This window comes from Drosophila rhopaloa, unplaced genomic scaffold (assembly GCF_018152115.1).
Source record: "Drosophila rhopaloa isolate 14029-0021.01 unplaced genomic scaffold, ASM1815211v1 contig_2, whole genome shotgun sequence".
In the NCBI taxonomy this organism is placed as follows: domain Eukaryota; kingdom Metazoa; phylum Arthropoda; class Insecta; order Diptera; family Drosophilidae; genus Drosophila; species Drosophila rhopaloa.
In genome coordinates this window covers 18,276,147-18,301,008 of record NW_025335083.1, presented here as the reverse complement: position 1 = coordinate 18,301,008, position 24,862 = coordinate 18,276,147, and the positions used below count along the sequence as shown (strand labels likewise).

Sequence of the window (24,862 nt, the reverse complement as noted above, 5' to 3'; positions counted from 1 at the left end):
TATTAAATTTCTACACCATTGTGTGCTAATGTTAACTCCAAATTTCTATAAATAAAGTTAAGTCTATTTTGCTTACCTTATATCTGAAAATTTAAGCAATGCACTTTTACGAAAGTTGTTGATCCTACTTCAGCTTTTCCTACGCATTTTCCTGACCATCGATTGTGGTGTGCGATTTTCCGTTTGTCCTTTTCCCCTGGTAGCCAGCATTTTTGGTTTCGATTCTACCAAATCCTCGCACTAGTTGCAGGCATCGCGTGTCCCTAATGACCCGCGACAATGGACGCTTACGAAATTTTGGGCCACCGCCTCCTTTTGCATATTGCACTGCAGCTGACATAAAATTGCCATCGCAGTACGGACAAAACACAAAGCCACTTGCTGGCGCATTCGAAATCCAGTTTGCAGACAGGCATTGCAGTTTATTGGTTTGCAGTTCTAATTCGCAAAGGGGCAGCGGAAGTTGGTCACTCAAACGCAGACGTTGGTGTCTTTTCAAGTCAAGTGGTAAAAGTTTTCAGTTCGACTTGGTGAAAATATAATTATAATCGCTTTAGCTAAGTTCCTTTTTACCCATATTCGGTACTCTAAATTTAAGATTAATTCATTTTTGGTAACTGAAATTTAGCACCTGTAGACATAAGGAACACATTAAGAACATTAAGAATACGGCATACACCGCGTATGCTTAATTTGGAAACTTGCTGGTTTTTACAACTCAAATCACTAAACATGAACAATAAATTGGAACTAAATTTCCTTTTATTCAAGTTTTTGAATTTGTTAAACGTATAAGTATAAGTATTTCCTTACCATAATCCTTTAAAAATAAATAATTAAATAAGACTTTAAACATCGAACCTGGGCACTCCAGATTTTTTTTTGTTTCTCTTCTATCACATAAAGAGGTCTTTAAAATAATATATAAGTGTGCCTTACCTTTTTTCGATTTTCCCATTACCAGCCAATAAATAAATTTCAAGTTGGATTCCCATCGTTTAGCCAGCTTCAAACTGATTTCATTCTCTTTCCTTTTGAGTCTTGAGTGGCTGTCAATGGGTTCGATGCCACTTGAATCATTTTGCATTAGAGAAACGACAAAAAGGCGAAATCCTTTTCATGTTTTTACGTTATTTAATTAACAAGCAATTTGTTTCGGCCCGCTGCTAATTAGGCGCGCCCCATCAAAGGCAGCAGAAGACAAAAGTAGTCGTCTGGCGATGCATCGAAGCGAGCTCGGATTTCGCCCAGCGCCTTAACCCTTGACAACTTGAACGCCTTTCAGACACATTTCCATTTTCACACTCAACGTGCCGAAAACAATTAAACGAAAAGGAGCCCGAAAAAGGAAGCAGACAAAAAAAAGCAAAAACGATTGCTTTGTCTTGGCGAATCCTTTTAACTTTTCGGCGGCAGGGGTCGTGGGAAGGTGATACATTCGGGGCAGCAAATTATGGGTGTGTATCCACTAAAAAGGTTCGAAATTCGAGCGAACACTTTCTGGAGCCAATTCGTTTGACAGAGCTACTGTCCGAAAATTTAAGGCACGCCCATCTCGCAGTGGCAAACTTGCGAGTTGCACGCACCGCAAGAGTCAGCTAACTATAACAACTTGCATTGCATGCCTCTTTGAGTCGAACAACAGCTATAACAAGTAGCACAGCATTAGTGGTTGGGAGATTTTGGATCCTATTCGGTGATGCACTGAGGAAATTTCTTGTTTACTTAAGAAAAGCTGACGAAAGATACCGGTTTTACTTGAGTCTTGCTTTCTTGAAAGATTAGAGCCTAATCAAATTATCAAAAATAGTGCTAGATATGAGCGTTACACTTTTGAAGCCATTATTATCTATTCATTATCTATTTTCTATTTTTGTGGCTTCTCTATTGAATATGAAAATTTGGCAGGGCAACACTGCGTATGAGTGATAACCAAGTAAAATAAATAAATAAAAAAGAGTAGGACTTTTATTTTTTTTTAAATTTTTAATAATGTTTCAAGTCTGAAAATTTGTTTGGTTATCTACAAAACGTATGTTAGAAACCCCTTTCTGGCAGTGCATGGCTGGAATCGTTGTCATGGTCACGTTCAGCATCTGGTGCTGCTTCCGGATGGCGCTCCGCACGAACGGACGATGAATGGCGGCCATGTTCCGAGCACCATGCTCCATGCTCCATTCTCCAACCGCAACAATTGTCAAACAAGCCAGAAAAATGGCGGCTTTCTGCTGCAACTTCTCCTGCCACTTTTACTACTCCTCCAAAAGCCGCCGGCGCTTTTGATGCAGTGGTTATTATCCTCTGATAATTTTTTTTGTGGCCAGCTGCTTGTGGCCGTCTGAATTATGACAATATTCTTCCTTGACAAATAATAAATATCATTACCTTATAAAAATGAAAAAGTATTCTTAAGTTGTTATGTAAACTTAAAATATATATACAGGGGCAAATAGGTAAAGGATACAACTTTAGCTTTATATCAGGCAATGTAAGACAAACAAAAGATATACGTAAAAGGTAATGCCAAAAAGTAAGCAACAGAATTCGGAAAGCAAAAATAATGTAATTTAAAAATCAACAGAAAGTGATGTCAGTCAAAAGACTTCAGATTACACTTATCAAATTGGATTGCTAGTCTTTTTATAAACACTAATTACGATTTTAGAGAAAACAAAAGTAGTAAAATTATCTTCAGTTCTTTTCCAGCTATTTACATTTAACGGGACACAGTAATTTAAGTACACAAATTAGTGGCCCAGAATCATTTTCAATTAGCGCTCTGCTTGGAACATTTATGGTATTTGTCCAATATATAATTTGAGGAAAACTTTGTTTTATGGCTCCGTGGCTTTTTGAGCCCGCAAATAAACATTTGCGTAATGCTCACAGTTTGTCCCATTGCCTGTTATGCAAAAGTTGTAAACGAAAACGACGGCGAGGAGTGTGGCGTAGCTTCTGGAAATCCTGTTTTATGCCCAACACCCCCGTCCCCAGCTCCTCGCAAAAGTTGCCGCAGTAATAAAGGAGATTACCTTGCACATAACATGTGAGTAGCCGGAGTCGAGCAGAGATAGAGAGAGATTCGGCGAGGACTCATATGATTTCTGGCTTGGCCACAAAAGCCAAGGAGCCTTTGAGGCGGTCGGACATGGATATCCTGGACACTGCAGCCTCTGCCGGCAAAAGAAAGTTGAACAGTTGAAGCGGCGGCTGCGGAGAAAAGCCATTCAAATGTGCAAAAAAAAAGGTAACGAAACTTTCTAATTTTTTTAAAACCTAAACGTTTGCCACAATGGGGGATCAAAAGGGTTATACTTTAATATGCCATAATGAAATTAAGGTATTAATTTTAGCAGTGATATTCAAAAGATTGCTTATTTTGGGATGAAAAGTCAAAAAGTCATGTGCCTAACCACAAGATAACACCTCCCTTGTCAAATGTCTCTTCCATTTTATTGTTATATTGTTATTAGTGATAGTTGTAACTTAATAATTTACAATTAATTAATCATGTTTTATACCCCTGCATTATATTATAATTTTGGTCAGAACGCAGTTACCCTATGATGTATATATACTTTTGATTATCATAATTAGCCAAGATGATATTGCTTGGTTTAATATCTGTAAAGTTTGCAATTAGTTGTACATTTATGTAACCCTTTAACTTAAACGTACATAACGTATATTAAAGTTAAAGGCTCAGGAGCCTATTCTTAATCGCCTGGCTACCTGAGATATTTAAGCTGTTGATTTTGTCAGAAACTTTGTCTGGTCCTAAAATATTTAAAATATAGTTGAAGTAAAAATTGCAATCTGTAAGTTTTTCGGTCTCAGCTACCGTCATTTAATTTGGAAACAACAACATCAAGCCGAGCAGCAACTAAGCCAGAGAGTAAAGAATTTCATAGCCAAGACTTTTGCTTAGTTTTTAATTGCAATTAAAAAGTTGTGCACCAGTGAGAGATGGAGGAAGATCACACATAGCGACGTCCAATTGGTTGTGCTCTACCGACTGGACAGTTTGGCTTAGGTCCAGTTTTGTCACCCCCAAGGTCCCAGTCATAATGACAAAAACCGAGAACCACTGAGACGGCAACCGAAGACGAGATACACTGGATGTTGCATCTGAGAAGGGCGTGTGGAAAATCCCACAGTGGCTCTGAGTGAACCGCAAAATGGCCATGCAACCAATTTTCTAGCATAAAACAAGCTAACTTCTCTTCCAGCCCCCCCCCATTCCCTTGCATCGACAAAATGCTCTGTGCAGACTTAATGATTTTTGGCTTAAAGTTTTACCAGTTAGCAGTATTTTTGTAAGTAGTTAACATTTTATGAGACAAACCGCCCCACACACCACCTTCTCGGACCAAAAGCCCCAAGGGTTTTGTTTTATGCATTTTCCAGCTAGCCAACGAAGAACTTATCCTCCCATCTCGCTCGCTCTGCGGGGCTATTCCTATCTTATGGGGAAATCAACGGCAGAGCCAGACCAAGACCAAGACGATGACGACACACAAAAACGAAGCGAAACTTGATAAAAACTTTTATCATAACAATTTGTGTTGTTTTGCTTAGCTGCTGCCTCTTCAGCTCCTACTGCCCAAATAGGAACAATGGTTCTATGTGTGTGTTTGGTGTGCGTAATGAGAAAAGTGTAAGTGCATAGCCCAGGGCTCGAAGAAAGCCAGAGCCCCGGCACTTTAAGCTGGCAATTTTGGATCAGGCATCGAAAGACTTTAAAACGGAAAGTATGGTGGTAATCATAAAAAGAGTGTTGGCCCAATGAAAGTTTGATTTGCATCTCTATTAAACTGACTCGGAAAAAAATATACAAGTACTAAAACCTTTAAGAAGGCGTATGGATAATAATAAGTAAACCAAAAAATATTTGTTTAGAAAAATTTGAATATGTTTTAAAATTGTAAGATATAAACAATTATTTATTATTATTAATTAAAATGTAATAAATGACCATCTAAAGAGTATGTTTTTTACATAAATATATATCTCAGACAGGAACCCATGGCTTAAACGAGCAGTTAGCAAGGTCAGCCACCAACTGTTCCGAAGATCACTCAGCAAAGAGCAAAACCCAGTATTCATAAAACTGCAGGTTAAGCTTTCACCTATATAACTGGCTCTAACGATGGCTGAAAAACGACGGCTCTAGAGTCAAGTTCACAATAAAACCATCGAAACCTTGCCCTGGCTCATTCAGTTGGCTGCTGGCACTCGACTTGGCTTTTCGACTCACGTGATCGGGAAACGCGTTGCGCGGCAAAAGGCTCTTGCAATAATAACGGGTTTATCGGATGCGACCCTCTCGGCTCGTAAGCTTTTTCAAAAATCGTGTGTCTGCAGATGAGCAACAGTTAAAGCCGTATAGTCACCAAAACAATAGCATTAAAACTAAAAGTACTTTTAACATTTGTAAATTAAACAGCCTTGGTATGGGCAAAGAGTTTTAATTGAACAACAACACAACTCCAGCTGGTTCAAAGCAGTTTAAGCCGCCTTGTACCTTACCTACATCAACAACAACAACCATTACACCAACTACCACCAACAACAACACCTGGAAATCAGCATAAACTCAATTGTCGCCTAGTGAATTGAACCAAAGTGAAGGTGTTAAAACTCAGAGTGTAAGGGGGATATCGAATATAAGAAGCCGCTAAAACAAAACCGGGTAAGACACCATAAATCAGTTCAAGGAAGCGGAGATTATGCAAATTAAGCTGTGCGTGTCGTGTCTATAAAGCTTGGGAACAAGACATAAACAAAACGACAAATAAAATAACTTTTTTAATTTAAAATAAATTTACCAATGACAGGGTAAAAGATGTTTGAACTATAAAAAAACAACAAATTTTAAACTAAATATGTACACAAAGTTATATTCAAGTAAAACTCTAAAAATTGGAATATTCCATGAAAGAAATTAAACTATTAAAAATGTTACGTTTGTAATCTAACTGGTTCCAACAATGTTTCGCATCGTTTGAGCATACTTTTTTTGTATATATCAGTTTGAACATATTTGTTTGACCTTTTCCACCGTTACCACTGTGTCAATAATGACGTATACGCAACGTGGGTACCAAAATCATAACACTGAATGCATACATATTTAAAGTGATTCGTCTATCGATCGTTACCGTTTGTTTTGGCAGTGAGCGCAACAAGTTGCCCATATAAAAACACGTTTTTGCATGCTAATGCCCTGACGGTAGTCGATTGAAGTGTTTGGGATCCAAACTGTTTAAATTTGAATTTATTGTATACCATCATTCATTAAAATATGCGAGTTAAATGGTTTGCTATGCAGTCAAATAATAACAAATATGTAATATGAAATATAATTTAAGTAGCGGCCTATTTTGGTAAATTTTTTGTATTCTCTAAAGCTTTTTGACTCAAAATCTTTTAAATAAGATGAAACCAGAAATAACTGCTTTTAGCTCACCGCGGGCTTCTAAGATTAATGACGTCACTTCAGCCTTTCGCTATATTTCATTTAAAGAAGTAAAAAAGAAGCTACAGAATATAGTTCTGATGGTGTGACTCATCTGGCGGGGAAATCACTTGATTGTCAGAACAGAATATTTTTAAGTAGAATTCAAAACCAGTTTCATAATGAGCAAAAAAAAAATAAATGCAAATATTTTATGGCGGACTTAGACGTCAATCAAAAATAATTATTCCAGGTTACAGTAGAGTATTCTTCACAGAGATATTGAATTTACTACAGAGGCTGAAACTTAAAAGTTCAAGTTTTCTGCCGAAACCGAGCGTACTCTTTTATCTTTGTTGACGTTGTCAATATATGTTTTTTAAAAGAACCTTCTTTCTTTGTTGCCAATCATACAATTTAATTTGACTCTTAAAGTTAATGATATCTTTACTTAACACCTCATCCTGTCTACATCGTTATCTTAAGTTATTGTGCATCTCAAATTTATTTATATTTGCTTAAATTTACCACCAACTTTTTGCGAAAATCATTTATTTTTTGATGTAACTGAAAAATAAATATTTAAAAGCGTTCCCCAGTTAATAGAACATTTTCAAAATAAAATTGACACGCCAAATTGCAATCAAAAAACGTGCCCCTAACGACAAATTAATTATTTTAATAAAGGCAAACAAGACGTGTCAATATTTCACCCCACAGTCAACCGGTTCCCCAAGTTAACCACACATATATTTTGTGTGCATTCGAACGTAGCCAAACAAATATCAAATATAAAATTATATATCACTCACGGCTAGCAGTTTTATCACCCACACCAATTAACAGCTTGAGGTAGTTAATCCAACAAGGTGTAAATTGTTTAAATGATTCAGCAAATAAAAGTCTTTATCTTTAGTTTACTCAAATAACTCGAGCAGATTTCTAAGGCTTAATAAATATTTATTCATTCAATGAAAGTATTTTATTAAGTAAATTTGCGGAGTGGGGTCATAACTGCTAATTGATAACAATATTTGTTGCATATTTATTTGTAAAGGGCTTTAACTTCTGAACAAATCAATTTTTTATTGAAATAAATTGTATTTATATTTATAAAAATCAAGAGAAACATATTTATTATATAAAAATCATTTAAAACGGAAAAAAAATAGAATTTGTTCTTTATATATAAGTTTACTTGCATTTTTCTAAAATTTATTCACAATTTTTTAACTTTCCGGGGAATTAACTCTTTGAAAATTCTGTTATCAACCCCAGACATGTGCCATAATTTCAGTATCTAAAGGGCATTGCAGCTACCCTCTCTCTGTCTGTATCCGTCTAATCACCTAAGTTTATTTGGCTCGTGACAGTGACATCATTTCTTATCTCCAAGATCAGTTGGGTTACTCTGATTGTCAGTTATACAGCTTCAACAAAGAACATCCCGAAAAGACCCCACTTAGTTCTAGTCCACAACTCGATGCTTACAGACCGAATAATTTCAGCTGAATTTTCTCTGACAAAATGGAAGCGTCGCATAGGAACCACCGAAATCCAGCCTTCGTGGGCGACGACGGACGCAGTACGGCCAGCACAGTGGAGATTTCGGTACGATAATGGCCCACCTGAAACGGTTCCCACATAATCCATGAGCCAACTAATCATCTTTCCACAGGCCAACAATCCCGCCCTGCGAGATAATTCCGATGACCAGGAGGCGGCCAAATTGCCAGAGGAGCGGGCCACCTGGGGCAAGGGCATCGAGTTCCTGATGTCCTGCATCGCCATGTCCGTGGGCCTGGGAAACGTGTGGCGATTCCCCTTCACCGCCCTCGACAACGGCGGCGGCGCCTTCCTCATTCCATATCTCATTGTCCTGTTCCTGATTGGCAAACCGATTTACTATTTGGAAATGGTAATTGGCCAGTTTTCCAGTCGCGGCTCCGTAAAGGTTTTCGATTTGTGCCCGGCCATGAAAGGTAAGCGTCCATGATTTCATTAAAGTCAGTTCGAAGTTGTCATACTCTTGCAAAGTGAAAGGGGTTTTTGTGGTTTAAGTATAAAAATAAGTTCAATCTCAGGGTACTTTCAGAAAGACACAAATAATTTAAATTTGTCCGAAATCCATTCCAAATAACTCAAATAAAACTTGATTTAAACGTTCTTCAGTTATGGTCATTGTAGTTGCAGTCCATAAAGAAAAATTCTATAGCTTTAAATTTAAAGTTTTCTTTAAAGTTTTAATTAAATACCCCTGAGTTCGGTAAACAAATCCCACTACCCCTTACATTTAAGAGCAAGGCAACAGCGAACTGCAGAGACTACATCGTCATTCTGTTCATCAACCCGCCTGCCTGACCCAAAACACGCGACCGCATCTATAGGTGTTGGAATCGGCCAGGTGATATCCATATCCATGGTGACCACCTACTATGTGGCCATAATGGGCATAACCCTGCGCTATCTGTACGATTCGTTTCGTTCGCCATTGCCCTGGTCCGAGTGCCGACCGGAGTGGCAGTCCTACTGCGTGGCGTCCAGTCTGGGCAACACCTCCCAGTTGGGCAGCACCAGTCCGGTGGACATGGAGAGGATGCCCCAGCAGCAGCCCGTGGCATCCGCGGAGTTGTATTTTCTGTAAGTGGTTTGTTCTCGTTCTGTGGTTGTTGCTCGGAGGCCTATGTCATTGGTGGTGTTGCAGCGGCATGTTTTTCGGTGTTATGTGTGGGTGGGTGGGTGATTGTGCACTGTGGGTAATCTTATCGCGGCTCGGAACTCGAAATCGCAGCGGCGGACTTAAGTTTATGGCCCGGCCGACAAAGGCGCGGAATGTCCGCTTTATTACGCGACTAATTGAATGAGTACCCGCATCCCTCTGCCGGCAATTATGGCGCCCATTTCCATCAATTGTGGGGCACGGGCTCTGCAATAAAGCTATGCGATTGCAACAGCCAAACAGAAAGTGATTCCATCCGCTGACAGTTCAATTGGCTGTCATCGCCAACGTCAATATATGCATCCAATTTCCGAGATTGAATCACTCAATCACAACATTGTGTAGCCTTGACCTAAACTTGAAATTTGCAATACCACATAAACATGTTAAAATTGGTTTTTTAGTGATATGTCAAATGAGAAACACGTTCTGAAGATCCTTTTATTCTCCTTGTACAATTTTGTAAGGGAGAAAATACCCTTACACCTTTAATTCACTAACTGTTAAAGAATAATAGCTAAGTTCTAACTTCAGTATTTGGATGTTTATAAATGAAATTAATGATTTAAATTAAATCCACTAAAGAAAAGTTTTAATAATAATCTGATAATGCTCATCTTGGCTCAGTTATTTTTAAAAATTTTAAACACTTACAATTCTTTCAATTGCATGCAACTCGTACAAAAAGTATCTCCATGTAACCATGTAATTGCTATTTATGTTTTAAGCTTTCTTTTCCAAATCATGCGAAAATCATTCCCCAAATAATCTAAGTGCGCTCATAACTCATTTCTATCTCATTTGAATTGTGTTTAAACTCTTTCTTTTCGTAACTCGTTTGTAATCAATTGGAAAAAGGTGTTGGAGCCGGACAGGCGTTCCAGGTGTTTATGCTCAGCACTTACTATGCCGCCCTGGTAGCGATAATTGGCCGATATTTCGTTGAATCATTCCGCAACCCATTGCCCTGGGCCACATGCCGAGCGGAATGGGGTATCCACTGCATCAACTCAGCCCCCGATGCAAATAATTGGTCTCAAGTGGATAGCGATGATCAGCGCCCGCAAAATTACACAATGAAATCACAAAACGATAGGGTCATCACCAGTTCGGAATGGTATTTTGTGTAAGTGCTAAGTGTCTGGGACAAAGCGGTTGTGTGGCTTGCTTGAAAATTCACTAGTTGACTGTATTTATGACTAATGTCGGCTTATAAAATTTCACAGAATGTGACATATTTAAATTGTATTAAACCACGAAGCCATGTATGAAAACGGAATTAATACGTTATATTCTAAATTAATTTTATCGACAGACCATAGTCCATTAGTCTTTTGTCCTCTAAATTTAAAAATGATATCAAAGAACATATTTTAATCATCTCCTTGATCGAAAGCTTTTTCAATGTATTCTATACAAACACCTAACTGATCGTAGTCTTACCATTTTAGGAACATTACATATAAACCTTACACTTTATTTACCTTCTAAAAACACAGTCAATTGGTGAGTTTCAAAGAAAGTCTCATAGCTGCCAGCGAATGAAATCGGTGATGGTTTTTGGCTAACTATTATTAATTGGTGGTGGTTTAAGCTCAGTGTTCTCTCCTCTAATTAAATATTATAATTCCTCTTCAGTAAGGAAGTGTTGCACGAGACTCCAAATATCGAGAATGGAATTGGGATGCCCAATTGGGAGCTCGTCGTTGGCCTTTTTATCGCCTGGGCTTGTGTCTTCCTCATTATTCGGCGCGGAGTCAAGAGTTCAGGAAAGGCATCCTACTTTTTGGCCATCTTCCCTTACGTCATCATGGGAGTCCTTCTGGTGCGAGCTGTCACACTGCCGGGATCCATAGACGGCATCTACTACTTTATCAAGCCGCAGTGGGGTAAAATCCTGGACCCGAAGGTCTGGTACGCAGCTGTGACTCAGTGTTTTTACTCGCTGTCCGTTTGTTTTGGCAACATCATCATGTACTCCTCGTTCAACAAGTTTGGCCACAATGTGCACAGGGATGCGGCGATTGTAACGGGTCTGGACACTATGACTTCCCTGCTGGCGGGATTCACGATTTTCGGTATCCTGGGACATTTGGCTCACGAAATCGGCACTGATGACATTGGTTCGGTGGTGAAAGGTGGTGCCGGATTGGCTTTTATCTCGTATCCCGATGCCATTGCCAAGTTCAAGCAACTGCCACAGATATTCTCGGTCCTGTTCTTCCTCATGCTCTTCGTCTTGGGTATAGGATCTAATATCGCCATGACATCCTGCTCGGTGACCGCCATTCGGGATCGGTTCCCTAACTTCAAGCAGTGGCAGTGCTCCCTGCTCATAGCAGTCGTTAGCTTTGTGATCGGTCTGATGTACATAACGCCGGTAAATGATCGAAAGTTAAATATTTCTAAACTTTTTCTATAACTTTCCTGTATTTTTTACTTTTTTAGGGCGGCCAATATATGCTGACTCTAGTGGACTTTTTTGGCGCCTCGATGATTGCCCTCGTACTAGGAATTGCCGAGCTGTACACTGTAGGGTGGATCTATGGCACTGATCGCCTGTGCAAGGACATTGAGTTCATGTTGGGTCGCAAAGTGGGCCTCTACTGGAGACTCTGCTGGAGCATTTTCACCCCGTTGATAATGACTGTTATTTTGATATATTTCTACGCGACCTACGAACCCCTGACCTACAACAACATTGTCTACCCCAATTGGGCTTACAGTAAGTTTTTAAGGTCTTTTGAAAAGCCCTATGACTGATCACGGTCTATTTTCAGGTATTGGCTGGTTAATCACCGCCTTTGGCATTCTTCAACTGCCCATTTGGATGATTGTGGCCATTATTCGAGATCCAGGCCAAACTGTGGGTGCAAAAATACGCGGCGCCTTTACACCGAAAAAGAATTGGGGACCCCTTGACCCTCTACTTCGAGAGCAGTATAACAAGGAAATCGAAAACGAATTGACCCCGAAACGTGGACAGGGTATTTGGGCTGCCATCAAGCAGAATATATTTGGATAAGCCCAGATGGGTAAAATTTGCAACAAGCGCCCTTGTAAATAATATGTTGTAATTTAAGTGAAAAGAATTAAAAAGATCTTGTATAAATATTAAGTCTGCCAATAAACTTGATAAGTATGTATCAAAATCGTATCATTGCTTTTAAATTAAACCTATGCACTAAAAAGTTATTTGTACCTTTTGTGTACTGTTTTAATATGATGTCATGTAAGAGATTACCTTTTTCATTCCCGTAATCGTATAGATTAAACGTAATTCACCTCGCTTATCACCTTGATTAACTCGAAGCACAAATCAAGCGTAGGTCGAATTATCCGAAAAAGGAAGGATTAGGGTTTCCCGGTATTCGCCAACCACTATTAAATACCATCGCTTCGCTCTACTTCTCTTTGGCCCCACAAATTGACCGCAACATTTGACAATTTTCGGCATTTGCCAAATCCGCCGTAAAAACGGTGACCGAGAAAGAGATAGAGCAAATCAAGAGAAATGTTATGTACTTTGTCTCCGTTACTGTTCCAAATCAAACAAAGGCAGCGGCAAGCCAAACAGTGGAGGGGCGCATTCACAAAAGCAGACGACGGTCACTGTCATTGTCAGCGATTTACAGTGGCCAAAATGACAGAAAAAAGACTTTAATTATATTATTAAACAAAAATAAAAAAAGTAAATTTACTGAGAACTTCTTATACCTGACCAGTCTGCATACTTTTTTTTTTAATTATCTTTTTTTTAACACAGTAATTGCCATATCAGAAAAAATTAAATTTCTTTGATGTACTTTCATTGTCTCTATCAAATACTGAGAATTTTTTAAACATTTAAATATAAAATATGTATGTGTCCAAATGTATACGAAATATATTTCGTAAACTAAGCATGTATTTTGTTATTCCTATTCAACGAATACTCTAATAAGCGATTATTTATTTATAAGTTGTAATAATAATTTAAAATTTTAAAAATTTTTATATCCACTGTGCGATGTGGCTGTTGGTGAAAAAGAGTGGGCGGGCGGTTTGACGACGAGGCATCTTAGAGATAATTGCTTTGATAAGGCTTCGCGTTCGGTCGAAAAGAGGAGCTCGGGGCTGGCCGAAAACATTTTTTATAAATGTCGCCAAATATTTACATGTCGCAGCATTGTGAAGCGGCCCAACAGATTTTTTTCCGAGGCTTTTCCTTTGCCTATTTCCACCAAGTTTCACCCTGGCCCGCATTGGGCCCGCGGCTTGACTTTGCCAACTGGCCGGGCGAAGTGGCTTCCTGGCCGGCGATTCCGGATGGCGGCGACCACCGTCGCGTTGCTGGAAACCGCATAAAAGTCATTGTCACAGCAAATGGATTAATTTTCGCGGCACGCTGACATATACACCTCTCTTTCGCGCTCACTCTATAGCACCCACTCAGTCCGTTTGTCTTTCCGACTCTCTTTTCGTACCGCTTATTGTGGGGGTACATGGGATTTATAATTGGTAAAAAATGTATGTTTCATTTAACCAAAAGTCATAATCAGATAAAATATTTATTCTCGATTTCCAAAGAAATCTAAATCCCTTTATGAACAACTTTTCAATAATATTTTTGTAAAACTAATAATATATTTATTTGAATGAATATGTTATAGCTTATGAAGCTTGAAAATAAAATTGTATTGCCCAAAGTTATGAAAATATTAATAAATATTTATCAGAATTTTATGAAATTGTATTCTAACTAAAATCAGCTTTGGATTAACTTGAAACATTAATTAGTCAAGAATTTTTTAATTTCAAAAATGTATTATGCTCCATTGACACCCTTAATTGTGTTTAAAGAAACAATTTTATTGGGATTAATACATATATACATATCTAAGAAGAATAATTAGTACCTAAGAATTTTATTAGTAGTTTGAAAGAGAAATTATATAGGGTAATATCGAGTCGAAAAGAAGACATATTTAGCTCTTATTTTTTTTGTGTAAAGAAATTAAAAAGCCTGGTCTGTGGTCGAGCAGGTCGAGGGTTGGGGCATGAAAGTGGGGGTGTGGCATTTACCGCAACAATAATTACGTTTTGGGTGGGTTTTTCAGATCCTGATGCTGGCACGGAAGTGTATAATGTTGCTAAGTAGTTGCGGTTATTTGTTGTTGCTGGGTGACATTTTTTTGTTTCCTCTTTTCCCTGATGTTGTTGTTGTTTCGTGTTCCGTAATTATCCTGAGAGGCAACAGGAGGTTTATTTCACGCTATAAATGCTTCATAATTAAGTTTTGTGGCTCTTCAAAACAAGAAAAGAACTCATTTTGTTGCTTCTCTTGCTTTGTATGCAAAACACTTTTATAAGAAAAACCACTGATTAACTGAAATGCTGTGACATTCAAAAAGAGCTAAAAGGATAAAGGATTTCCTTGTGGCCTACGACTTATTAAGATCACGATCATAAGCTAAAAACTGGATACCTTAGATTATTTAAAGAAAATTTAATAATTTTGTAATAATTTACAGGTGTTGTTTTTATAAATTAGCCTTTCCATATACTTTTCTTTCTCTTTTTTTTGGGGGGGTCAACATGTTTGGCGACAAATTTGGCTTTTTTTGTAGTTGTAGGGGTTGTACTAGACGGTGAAGTAGCTACACTGTTTGTGCTTTCAATTAGTTCCGGATTTGTAGACACAGTAGCATCTTCAACTTTTATATCCACCGAAATACTATCTAGTAAAGTTTCGGTTTTCTCAGTCGCCTTAGTTGTATCTAGATGTTTTGTAATGAAAGAAGTAGTAACTGGTGCAGTGGTTCGTTTCCGGGTTGTAAAATCATGTTTAGTTGTTCTATGCTTTTGGGCACTTCGATTTTTCTGATAGGATTCCACTATGTTGAATATATCCTCAAGCAGCTTAACAGAATAGTCGTTATTCTTTTTGGAAGGGTTATAGCACTTGCGTTCGCAATCCGTTCGATAATCAAAGCCATTCCGACAAGTGAGTTTCTGGGAACAAACGCCTTTTGTTCGAATGTAAAACCATTTTGTTCTTCGAACTTTGCAATCACTGTCAAATCGTATATTGCACTTGCCTAAATAAAAAATATTTTTTGGTAATTAAGAAAATCGGTTTTTTTTTCTGTCAGCCTTGTTCTCACAGTCTTAAAATGTTATATGACAGCCATTTTTTGTAAAGGTCAGAAACCTCTTATTTAAGCGGATAAGGAAAGTTTTAAATGCTTTTTAACTTAGCACATTTTAAGAAAAAAGGCAAACCATTTTACAATTTATTTGACTCACTCGAATGTTTATGTTTTCCATCCACCAATATCAACAAAGAGAAAAAGCCAAAGACTAAGAGCATGTCATCCACGATAAGTGCGTCTTGAAGATGTGTCAATCCTCAAATAGAATCGGAAAGTGTTAAAGTTTGTCCCGTCCAAATGCAATTAGCCAAGCCAATTCCCACCAAGTCGAACCGATTTTCGAATATCTATCTTTGCCACAGTAGCCCTAACTAGTTTCTTTGCGCTTCGAGAGCTGACATGTTGCCAATCAGTCCAAGTGCCAAAAACTTTGGCAAACTGCTGGCCCAAAGTAAACTCGCAGACTTGTACATAACGCGGGAGCATCGCAGACTCCAAATTCAGTTCTATTTAACTAAAAGCTAAAAAGCACCGACAGAAGCGAGCTCTAACGCTCCTTCTCTATTCTGGAACCGTGTTTCTTGCCTATACTCGCAAATGCATTTGTTTTGCCGAAAAACCCGCAACCATGCTATGCAGCGAAAAAAAAATAAACAGGACCCGCAACTAATCCCCAATTGGGGATGGAAGTCTAGGAGTAACTGCAACGTAATAACGCCTGGTACTTTACCAACTTTTGTGAACTATAAGTATTATTTTTTAAATTAATTAAAATCTTTTAAAGCTAAATTGTACTGCTTACAGTGCAAAATGAAGATGTCATAAAATACAATTTTACAAAACTTTAGAAATTGCTGAGAGTGAACATTTCTCGTAGATATTTTCTAAATTTAGATTTTTGAAATTGAAACAAACAAAACTAATTTGGGAACTACTTTCTTTTAAATGTAAATGTTCCTTAAAATGGATGTTTATGGAAACTGTTGGGAGAACCAAAATAGCACACCTTCAGAAGTGTTCAACTAATACATTTCCCCTCACGCTGCCATCTCCAACCGCTGGCCTGCCCAACTCATTCGCACTCCAGCTCGCAGATAACCTGGGACAAAAAAGATTTCCAGCTAAAAGCAAGCCAGCATAGAAATGGACCAAAGGAAAGCAAACCGAAAAAAGAAGACTGGAAAAAATTTGGTGTGTTCTTGGGAGTTTTTGGCAAGTAAAGTTGCGCGCTCATGCGAAGAGCCGCAAATGTGTGCAATGGGCACAAGTTGCGAAATGGGCCAGAGAAGGGTTTTCTTTTTTGTTTTTTGTTGCCTTTTTCAAATGCTCTCTTTGCCATTTCTTTTGGCAACGGTTGAAAATGTTTGGTGTTTAGAGTAACTGACAGGTGCATCCCGTTTGTATGTGTATGTGTGGGTGGAAGTGGGTGGGCGGTATGTTTGTTTTGTGGCCGGCACATGGCGAACAAACATATGGGCGTGGAGCGAAAATCGGATGAGGGTACAGCAAAATAAAGTAATTGAATTTTCATAGTGCTCAGAGCAGACAAAACTTCGTGCTCTGTTGTTGTTTGCATTGTGCACTGTATTGGGTTTCTTTTAATGCCCTGATTGTCTTTTTGCAACCACCAGAACACATTTTAAGGCTAAACACATTTTCTTTAAAGTGTTGCAATTAGATACAAATTAAGAAAAATAATTTAAATGTAACTAGAATTAAGTTTTATTGTAAGACTTTTATTTTCCAATAAATCTTAAAGCTTATTAACTTTGTTTTCTAGATGTGCGTACTAATATTGATACTGCATTAAATTAATAATTTAAGAAAGATAGCTGCAAAATATAGAAGTAATCATCCATTTACGTAAATCTGTACATTATATATTACAATTTTTATGTTGACCACACAACCTACGGTTAACACCCAATTTACAGGCGAAAAGAGATTGCATAAAGAGATTGAAAAGCCTAGAGCACTGGTGGGAGCATATTTATGTCCGTCAGTATGGGACGTATATATTTCTTTGTATTAACTTTTTAAGCACACCGAACTGATTTAAGTGACACATAAACCCTTTTCTCTACCGGATTAACCCACTTTTAATTACGAAACAAACAGCAGGCAGCCGGAGTGCCTGTAAAAATCATGCTTTTGATGGTCTGATAAATGTGATTGCCCGTGGTCATTGACATTTCGCTTTTTTTCGTTGACCCGAACCGACAACAAAGATCCAGCGGTTAAGCCATGGGCGTGGTAGAAATTCGCGTTCCTACCAAGTAGCCGCAGCGTTTGTGGTGCACCGCAAGCGGATGTGCGGCCCCTGGCCAAAATGCCAAAATGCCAATAGCCATCCCGCACACATATCTATATAGCCCACGCCTCGCAGGATGTGCGTTAAATTGGGGTAAATGTTTATAAATAGGCTGTGGTGGCTGTCGAAATTTAACACTGAGACCGGCTCCATTGGACGGTGGATAAACCACTTCTGGCAGTGGCGAGGTTCTCGTGGTCTGATGTTCATTTATCCTAAATTGTTAGATTTTAATTACATATAGTTTCCCTATGCTCACTTATTTGCATACTATTAAAGGGGTAGTCCTCTATTTTTAATAGCCGTTTTGGAAGGTTATATTTATAAACAACGGAGATTTAAAAAATGCTGAATTCAACACTGCCAAAAAGAAATTTCACTTTATTCTAACAAATATAAACTTGCTTAACATGGATAACAGCAAGTAACAAGTTTATTAAAGATGTTTGTAAGACAACAGGTATAATACAAATAAAATAATTTATGCAAACTATGGTTTTTCTTAAATTTTTAAATCTCATCTGTGGTCTATTTTCCGTGGAGCAGTCTTGGACCAAATTCGACACCAACCTTCACCACCAGAAACTTTACCAAAATAAACATTTTGCAACAAAAACTAAACCCAACCAATGGCGACCGCACAGAAACAAATAACGGCGGCAGCAACAACGGCAACTGGTTATAACTGCAACATCTGTTTGAACAAATAAGCAAAACACGGAATCGTAGATTCCACACCCCTTCTGAAATTGTTGTTGATTGTCGGTTGCGGGGGTTGAACCTTAAAGCCCACTTTCACTGCAAAAGAAAAACATATTTGTATAATTAAATTAAAAACCCTCATTTTAATTTTTCCATTTTTAAATTAATCCCTTAATTTAATAGCATCATTAAGCTCTTTATAATTATATCAAGCAAATCCCTTTTTAGTTTTGAATGTTGTGTCGTGGCACTTTAAACAAATTCTTATAAAAATAGTCCATATTAAATATATTGTGTACAGAAAAAATCCATATGACACATAATTTTACAAATACAATATTATTTTAAAGTATTATTTTTCTTTGTCATTTCCATCATAACAAAGGTGCAGGATTTTTTTTCTCACCCAATCAATTTAAGCCCATACATTTTTTAATATTTGAAAACCATTGAGCACAAGGACAATTATTTGTTCAGAGACGGAAATCTCATTTAGGTTGTAATAACAAAATGCCACGCGAAAATCAATTAAATTCATTTCCCATTAAAATTGTCCATTGCAGAGCCAAAGCGTCATCTACCAGTGGGTGGTAGGCGGTTCACCTTTCGATAGAGCCACCCACCCACACCCACCTCATTTGGCATCTGTTGCCACCGTTGTCATTTCGGTCGCAATTCACGTGTCTCCCCAGACCCCTCTCCGCCACCAATCCTCCCCAGGCCCCCAACAATGTTGTTTTACATTTCCGGTAATAAATATACATTTGACAAAATAATAGAGAAAGCTGCGGAACGGAGAGATGGGCCACACAGGTGGCACTTGGCAATTTGCCCGACATTTTTGCGCGGCGTGGGAAATTGGAATTTTGGAAATTCGCTAGCTAGGTGAGAAACTTTGCGGCATTTCATTTCCTATAATTAATTAATTGTTGCTTTGAGTTGTGCTGATAGCTTTTAAGCTGTACAATATATATGCACACAGTAGAAATTGGTGTAATAGGTGCTGTAATGCAAGAATTTTGTTAACAAGATCCCAGTGATCATTGTCAGTTCTGATTAAGTAATAAATATTACTACGATTTTCAAACACCATGTTAAACGTGAACAAAAAGGTTATTAACATTTAATACCTTAATGTTTATAATAAGTCAATCAATGCTAATATGAAACTCTTTGAACGGTCAGAAAGCTGGTTCCTAATTTCTTGCCTTTTATGACTGAACATGGGCCTTCAATCTTTAGCTTTAGTTATTATCAGCCTTTGAATAACCCAAATGATCCCCAAGTTTGCAAATTATTATAGTTCCTCACATCCTGTTGACATCCAACTGACACCGCGGCCGAACAAAGGGACACTCCGTGTCCGATGTGAAAAGAGGAAGGGAATGGAATCTAATGGAAGGACACGAGGGAAAGGTGAAAGGCAGGCGTCCGGGGGCACACACCTGAGACGGAGTCAGGAGTCATAACCATGACCAAAGTCACACGACATGGAACTCGCACACAAACACACACACACACACACACGGCTGGGTCCACATCCGGTGACATCCCGTACTTCCTGCCCTGTACACTCCTCCCATCTCTATCGCACTCACTGGCCAACGATACGGGGCCGCAGCGTTCCTGCGGCCTTGTCGCACGTTATCCTGCCCACCAACAACTGCCTAGTGAAAGCAGCAACACCAAGCATTCGAGCACCAACCATCTCACTTTATGAGGAACAGAGATGTTAAGTTGCAGATGCACTTCGGGATACCGTATGATTTTATTATGAAGCAATATATTTAAAGACTAATTGTTTCACATACCTGATCTCATTCTTCAACAAAAATATAACTGAAAAATTAACAACTATATAAACTGTTCTGATTGCAAAAAAACTAAAGGATTAATAAACTTAAGATACTGTATAATTTATATATCGATAATTGGACTTCAAAGTTCCCAAAAAATTAACAGATATTAAATTATAAGACTCAAACATAGTTTAATGCTACAGTGCAATATACATATGCATAATAAGAACATATTTTTATGGTTTATTCCCTTAGTAATTTTAATATGTCTTCAGTTATTATACAATACCGTTAGCTACCAATAAATCAGAAGGTTGCCAATGTCTTATTTAATTCCATTTCCATTAGTGACACAAAGAGTGTATAAAGTGTGGCTTGGCAACCGTGATTTGATATTTACGGCTTACTTCTTGAAGTTAGCTGCTGGAGCCATTCTCGTCTCCTTGTCTGTCATGCATCCGTTTGCAGGACGCACGGAATAATTCCATTTGTGTGTGCGGCCCTCGCCCCCCCGATGTCCTGACATTCTTGGGTCCTGACTACGCGTGCTTTCATCGGGCGTGGGTGCATAGTGCTGCCGATCCCAGTTGCACAGTTGCACAGTTTTCCCCGCCCGACTGGCTGGCTGACTTATTCCACTTCCCTCCCGGGATCCGAGCCAGTGCAGCCCTGGATCTCTCACGCTTGATGTAGTTGGTGGTTTACTACTAATTTGCAACCACATCGTTTGTTTTGTGTGAGCCGCCCCACTCCGCCGGCTGCAGGCAGGGTCCTTTGTGTGTGACAGGAGCTCCAATTCAGACCCTTCTTCCCCTGCTGCGACACGTCTGGTGCATTAATTCTTGCATCACAATAGCTGCGGGAAAGGGAGGAGAAGGCTCCTCTCCTCAGCACACTTTCTGTCAGCTCGCTTTGTTATAAATGGTCCTCGTCCTGGCTGCCGCTTTGGTCCTGCTCCTGGTCCTAGTCCTGTTCCTGGTCTCATGGAGTCGTCTTTTTGGAATTTTCGCCGCTTATCAGTCCAAGCTGCATATTTTGTGGCGCCATTGACATGGCTAACGGCAAAATTTCTAGAGCAGTTTTCCTCACAGCGAGCCATTTGTCTCATTTCGGGATCTTTGTAATTATGAATACATTGTGCAGAGCATACATTGTTCAGATATTTAAATAAGATTTTCCAGCTTTTACAAAATATTTTTTGATAGAAATTGGCTAAATCTTAACATATTTAGCCACGAATGATATTCGATTGCAAATATTTTGACAAGTTCAACGATGTATGGCATTCAGGCTTTGGTATATTACTTCCCTGGGTAAGTAAATAAGATTTTTTGGAGTAGTTGGCAATAAAACTCAAATTATTAAAGGGTTTTTTCGTTATTCCTTAAGACGCACAGCCGGCTTTTAATAAGAAATTGAGTCAAAAATAGTTTAATAACAACTTAATATATACTTCTGTTCTATGTAATTTTATTTAAAAGTGCAATTTTATATTGCTTAAACTTGAACTGTATTTGCATTGAATATTCTACACATCAGATAAAGCTACTTCAACATTTCTACCCAATGGTTCATAAATTGGAATTAAAAAGTATTTAGCATGTTAACAAGGCAACTCAAGTGCACAGACATTTTAAAATTGGCTTCAATATTGGTCGCAGGGCCAAATTCAGAAATAATAAAAAACAAAAATTGTCAGAAGCCAGAGTTCATATGTGAAAGCCAACACTCTACACAAACATAAATATACAAACATACTCATAAGGGACATGAGTATCATATAGAAATTGCCTTTATAATCGGCTTATGATTTTGATATGGAGACAACAGAGAAATGCCAGCACACAAACAAGCTTAAATTGACTTTCCTACGCAAACAACATTAAACATATAGGTACAAAGTACATACAGTATAAACCTACTTGAGAGGACGTGGCCTTGTCAGAATTTTTTTAAGCTTCTTTTATGGGCCGTCGTTTATTTCTATCTAGAAAGTCGAACTTATATGCTTAGGTTGATACTTTAAAATATTGCAACTATTCAATAGAATTTCCACTGTACTTACAAGCATTCATAATTGGCTTGAACGATTTTTTCCTTGTAAATTTAAACTTAAGGCTTAACAAAAAAATATATAATTTTTTCCATAATGAAACTATTTTGTAGGTGGTGATTTATAAGCAAAAAAAAATAAAAGTTCAATGTAAATAATGAAAATAATAATAGTAAATAAACAGATATGATTTTACTACTTTTGAAACTACTTTATTTAAAACGTTAAACTTTAATAAACTGCTAGCTCTGGGTTTTGCGTTTCGCGAGAAAACTTTGACAATGCCCGTTCTAATTGTCTTTAATAATCTTCTGCATCAACGCGCTAATATAAAAGCCAGAATAATCCCTTTCTTCTCCCCTCGGCATAACAAAGCCTCACCAACCTTCAATCTCCCAAACGTCTTAAATACCCTGAATGCGTTATTTACGCTTCAGTTATTTGATTATCAGAAATTTATTGATAACCATTTCCCACACAACTATTTGTTATTGCTGCATTAAGGAACTTTAATGGATTCAATTACTTTCATTTGAAAGCAATTTGGAAATAATTAGACTTTAAGATATTTGATTCTAATTCGACATCTGAGTAACGTATGAAGGATGTATTAATGTTTGTGAGCCCCTTTTGACCGGAAAGTAGTTTAAGGTTTCTTGTAATTGAACGCCTCGGCGTAATCCCTTTGTCAAACCCTTACTTCATTTGTATAATCCCCCATTGAAACTAATTAAATATTTTCAGTCATTTTCAGCATTTGTCTTCAGTTACATTGTAATCTCGTCCCCATCCTTTTGTCTTAGTTTCTTAACGGAAATCAACATATTGAGCTGAATTGAGTGAGGTAAAAAGGATATTTCAGGAGAGTCGAGTTAGAGCTAACTATTGATTGGGTTCGAGGTAATAGTCAGATATTAGAAATGGTAATATTTGAATTTCTAGGGTTTCATTATTAATGCCTGTACAAATTTGAAATGTAACCAGTTTTTTAACAACTTAAAAATCTGATTGATTTAGATTCTGAAATTTTGTTATTTATTTTATTAGTGAGAAATGGGCTTTCTTGATTAGATTTTAGAAAACATATGTATATTAACAGATAAGGTTTTTAAAATTTATTTATATTTCAATTTTAAAAATATATTTTTGGGGACCGCCGACCGCATTCCCGCCTCTTCATCTAGAGCTTTCATTTATGTCATGTAGGGCTCTAGTCGAGTCGAATCAGCAGGCTTAGAGCACTTTAATGCGAAATTGCCCGGGCTTAACCCACGAAGCCCCCTCTATTCTGGTATCCCTGTCCTTATATGTGGGTTTTGTCTTGCTGTTCCCGTTGTTCTTGTCGCCGAAGTTGTTGTCGTCTAGTCACGTCTGCTGTTGACAAGCGTCTGTTGTGCACAGTACACCCCATATTGAATGGCCTCCGGTCTCCTTGCCAGGACAGCTCCTTGCCACTAGCTCCCACCTCCCATTTACCACCACCCCCGGGCTGCACTGCATGGCGCATTTTCCGACGCCATTGTCCTGCTGGAGCTACTATTTTTGTGTCGCACAATTTACTGCACTTCCTGGCCCGGGCAAACAGCAAAAAACAACGTACACCAGTGCCAGAAGGAGCTGCACGGGGAACTGGAGGGGGGCTGTGGAGGAAAAGGAGAAAGGACGCGAGCATTGTCTCGATAATTACCCATGTCCCCTGGTGTGGCGCCGACGACTCCCGACTGCCGACTGCCGACTGCTGACTGCTGACCCTTGGCCCCGTTTACTATCTATCAACAACTTCTCGAACAAAAGTTGGGCACGTTCGCCACAGACGGAGTGACAGGCTGCGAAAGGGAGGTGGCTAAAAAACCCCTACTCTGTCATCGGGAATCGGCAAACGTATATTCCAGCCAGGACTTGTCAAAAATAAAATCACTTGGGTCACTTCAAAACGCTTAAATGGAGCACCGGCTGAGATTCGAAAATGTTGTGACATTTAAGAGCTGCGACATCTCGAGTAGCTGCACTTTAAAATGAAACAAAAATTAAAATCGTTTTCTGAAGAAGTTGGGGAACAGTAAGAGCTTCAGTATGAAAAAAGATTCTTACTTTATGTGTAGTTCGGGTTTTCCAACCAAAATCGATTGACATTAACGAATTTGGTTGAAAGAGATTTTTGTGGCACCCCATTTAGATATACGTTTTAGATACGAAAATGTAATTTTTAAAATAAAACTAATAACATAATTTTACTTGTTAATGCATTCCCATTTAAACGATGAATATTCTGGTATTCGCAATTCAATTTCAAATAAAAACATTTTGTTAAATAAATAAAAAGGATTGATGCATAGCTCAGTAATGCACCACATTTCCCAGTCTGAATGTGAACTAAATGAGAATAGCATATGACAGAACCGAGTGTCTTGCACAGTCATCCACATGTGGAGTGAAAGCACCCACGCACACGCGAAGAGCAGAAACTGACGTGCCGCAACCATAAACATAAATCTCTGGCATTTATCTCGGGCTAAAATAAAATCAGGCAGCACACAAACCCACTAACCGTCTAAACGTTACGGATTCTGTTTAAGGGCGGGAAAACCTCTGATGACGGAACACGGCACGATGTTCAATTGTTTTTGCAGCAGGAGAATTTAATTTGACACGTACTTTTAATGTGGGGCTCTATGCTCTCGGCACTC

The 24,862-nt window shown here is 38.3% G+C and overlaps 1 protein-coding gene across 3 annotated transcripts; it reads left to right on the top strand.

Annotated features, from left to right (window-relative positions):
* The first annotated feature begins 5,235 nt into the window (after nt 1-5,235).
* On the top strand, nt 5,236-12,328 carry LOC108046511 (sodium-dependent nutrient amino acid transporter 1). 3 transcript variants are annotated; one of them, XM_017126220.1, is made up of 7 exons: nt 5,236-5,692; nt 7,966-8,068; nt 8,136-8,439; nt 10,035-10,302; nt 10,815-11,556; nt 11,625-11,901; nt 11,957-12,328. In XM_017126220.1, exons 2-7 carry the CDS (start codon nt 7,985-7,987, stop codon nt 12,199-12,201), a joined length of 1,920 nt encoding a protein of 639 aa, XP_016981709.1. In that variant the 5' UTR covers nt 5,236-5,692; nt 7,966-7,984; the 3' UTR covers nt 12,202-12,328. The 3 variants fall into 3 exon arrangements, with proteins under 3 accessions (XP_016981709.1, XP_016981712.1, XP_016981711.1); XM_017126223.1 differs by lacking the exon at nt 10,035-10,302 and adding an exon at nt 8,845-9,097; XM_017126222.1 differs by lacking the exon at nt 5,236-5,692 and having other exon boundaries at nt 7,932-8,068.
* Nucleotides 12,329-24,862: the final 12,534 nt, after the last annotated feature.

Coding starts and splice junctions, on each gene's coding strand:
- LOC108046511 (XM_017126220.1), top strand. CDS start 7,985: ATGGAAGCGTCGCATAGGAACCACCGAAATCCAGCCTTCGTGGGCGAC. Junction 8,440..10,034: donor TTTGTGCCCGGCCATGAAAG/GTAAGCGTCCAT, acceptor AATTGGAAAAAG/GTGTTGGAGCCGGACAGGCG. Junction 10,303..10,814: donor AGTTCGGAATGGTATTTTGT/GTAAGTGCTAAG, acceptor ATTCCTCTTCAG/TAAGGAAGTGTTGCACGAGA.